General features: G+C 41.1%; 1 protein-coding gene across 1 annotated transcript; it reads right to left on the minus strand.

Moving 5' to 3' along the window:
* Positions 1–580: 580 nt before the first annotated feature.
* Positions 581–1843, minus strand: LOC311520600 (interferon beta-like; the record flags this gene model as incomplete). The annotated part of the gene is made up of 2 exons (XM_084628152.1): positions 581–624; positions 1270–1843. 2 exons carry the CDS (start codon positions 1841–1843, stop codon positions 581–583), a joined length of 618 nt encoding a protein of 205 aa, XP_084484278.1.
* Between the last annotated feature and the right edge of the window lie 877 nt (positions 1844–2720).

The raw sequence follows: 2720 nt of genomic DNA on the forward strand, positions 1-2720 counted from the left end.
GGTTTTGGCCTACCCTCTGCTCAGGACTCTGTCATACCGGTAAGTCCTTTAAGTTACTTTCACCCCTGGATGTAGGAAATCTGTTGGAGGATCTCCTGGATGTCCACTTTGGCAGTCTCTTTCTGGGTTTCTCTGGGCGTGAGAAAATTTTGGGGCCATGTTAGGTGTCTTTCTTCATTCTGCCTTTGCAGGAAAATTATCCTTCTTTTTTTTTGGAAATTGTCCTGGTTCATATTTCTTATGCCAAAGCGAAGACTGTTACAGTAAAGAGGTAAGATTTCATTTTTAAAAGCAGCCCAAGGCAAATTCGGAGCAAACGTTTAATACCAATGATTAAGAAATAGTAAGGTTTTTCTCCTTCGGTTCAAATACTACGCTGTCTTCTGCAATATTTTCAGCAAAATCTTCTGTTTTACATTTTCTCATGTGAATAAATCAGTCTTGGTAATGGCAAGAAGGCTATAAATAGTGCAGTTGAAGTTTGGCAGTTTGCTTAATTCAAGATGGACTGATAGGAGTCTCGAAAGCTGCTGATTCGAGAATCAGTTTAGAGACGAAGGACTCCAGTGGAGGTGCAGTTTCATTCAGCTGTTTTCATAGCATCATTACTGGAAGCATCACGTGCTGGAATGAAAAAGGGGAATGGTTCAAACATGGAGAGATTCAAATGCCAAATAGAGGCCATCTTTTTCTAACCAGATGTCAAATCCTAAATCCTGAGCCTTAGTGCACTTGTCATCTTGTCACAATTTGTTGTTACTAAAGCTGTTGAAGTTAGGGGTAAACAAAAGAAAGAAAAGCAGAATAAGAACCCTCGGCCGTCCCTATGTCCAAAATGAGTTGATGGGATAGAAGTGTGTGAACACAGACCCCCCGTTTTCTGGTGTCCTAACTGGAATGTTGTCTTACGAGGTAGTTGTTGAAAGGGGGCTTCTCACTGTTCTTTTCCCCAACTTAGACACTTACTGGTCAAAGTTCTATTTGGCATAGTTAGTTATCACTTAACAATATTTTGTCTTTAGTTAGCAGTTATGATATATTTGTATATTTTTCATATAGAATATTGTGTGTGGTAGAGAAGCACTAAATTATATGCTACTCTGAAAAGATTTGAGCATGCGTTTGAAATAGCTGTATGCATAAAATTACTATGGGAGAAAGATTGGGCCCGACGTATTAGGAGTTATAACCCTATCACCCATCTTTCACCAGCTGTTTTATTCAAATAATATTATTTGAGTTTTTCTAGGAAAAAAGAAAAGATGGTACCTTCATTTTCAAGTCTCTTGGTGAGTTTGTTGAGCATGAGGAAACATCTGGGTATTTCCACACGGATGATCTCCCAGGCACACCGGCTGTATTGCTTTTCTTTCAGGAAATCCTCTATTGTCTGGAAGAATCTCTTCAGTTTGAGGCTGGTGAGCAGGAGGGTCTCATTTCCTGGGTAGGTTACCTCCTTTTCCATCTCAGCACTCAAACACATCTCCAGTTTCTCAATCTGCTGGTGAAGTCCATTTTGGAATTCCTTTATGGAAGTCCCATTCCAGGCAGCTTGGGTGAGATTGTTGTTAAAGATATGGAAGAGCTCTTGGAGGATCTGCTGGATGGCTACCTTGGCATTCTCTTGGTGGGACAGTTGGAGCTTGAGGATATCTCTGGGCTTGAAAGCTATCCCTTCATTTAGACATTGGAAGGGAAAGTTGCTACCCATTTTCTCCAGATGCTCTAAACTCTCGCTGTTCATTCTGGTTTGTAGAACATGCAGCCTGTTACAGTCCAGACATGAAATTTCACTGGAGAAGTGCAGCATGAGGCAAAATTGCAGCAAACTCCTGCTGATCATGATGATGTCTTAGATTTCCTGTGTTTGTGTAGAACTTGAGCAACTGGTGTCTGTTCAAGGTGTTCTGTAAACTTTTGTGTTTTCGACCCCTGTCTCTGAATTTAAGCATTCTGTCGGAAAAGATTTTTCTTTCATCACTTTCTACTTTTCAGGGTTTTTTCTGCTTGAGGTTTTTACTTTTGGTTTCCTTCTTTTTAGTTAGTGGAAGTGAACAAGTCATTCGAAGAACCAAATCCCAGTTGGTAACTACTTTAATCTTACTGAACCCCAACATTTCTTTCCTTCGGTCCTCCCTGCCCTCTTAGATAACGAAAATGTAAAGAGTAAGAAGAATATGATGATGAACAGTGTCGTCCAGTTACAGGTTAGAGTAGGGACCTGTCTGTTTGCTCCCAAGTTCCTGTAGTTAGCACTGCTCGGCAGGTCTGAATGTCTGTCACATCAGCAAGACTATCCATGCTTTTAAGTGATAACAGTGAATTTTGGCAGATGGGGGGAACTACTGCAGAACTTCTTTTTGCTAGACTCTGCAAATAACAGCAGTGAAGTGATGTGTAAAGCTGCTGTTCCTTCACTTTGCCAGCAGGTGGCAAACTTTCCCTTTCTGGTGTGGCACTCAAAATCAGAAAAGCCTGCTATGCTCTGGCTGTCTCATTCCTTCCTTCCAGCCTTTGAGAGGGAGTAATACTATAGGGACCTCTTAATATTTGATAAGCCTGAAAAGAATTCCTGTGGGAGATTGGGGCCAGAGAAGTCTCTATTAATCTCTCGCAATTTCCTGGCCATCTGAAATATGAGAGATGAAAAGCCATGTGTGTAGGCCAATACCAGAGGATGGACAGAGAGCACTGAGAAACTGTGAGGTTTACTTAAGAAC

This window comes from Lepidochelys olivacea, assembly GCF_965140295.1.
Source record: "Lepidochelys olivacea isolate rLepOli2 genome assembly, chromosome: 5".
Classification (NCBI taxonomy): Eukaryota; Metazoa; Chordata; order Testudines; family Cheloniidae; genus Lepidochelys; species Lepidochelys olivacea.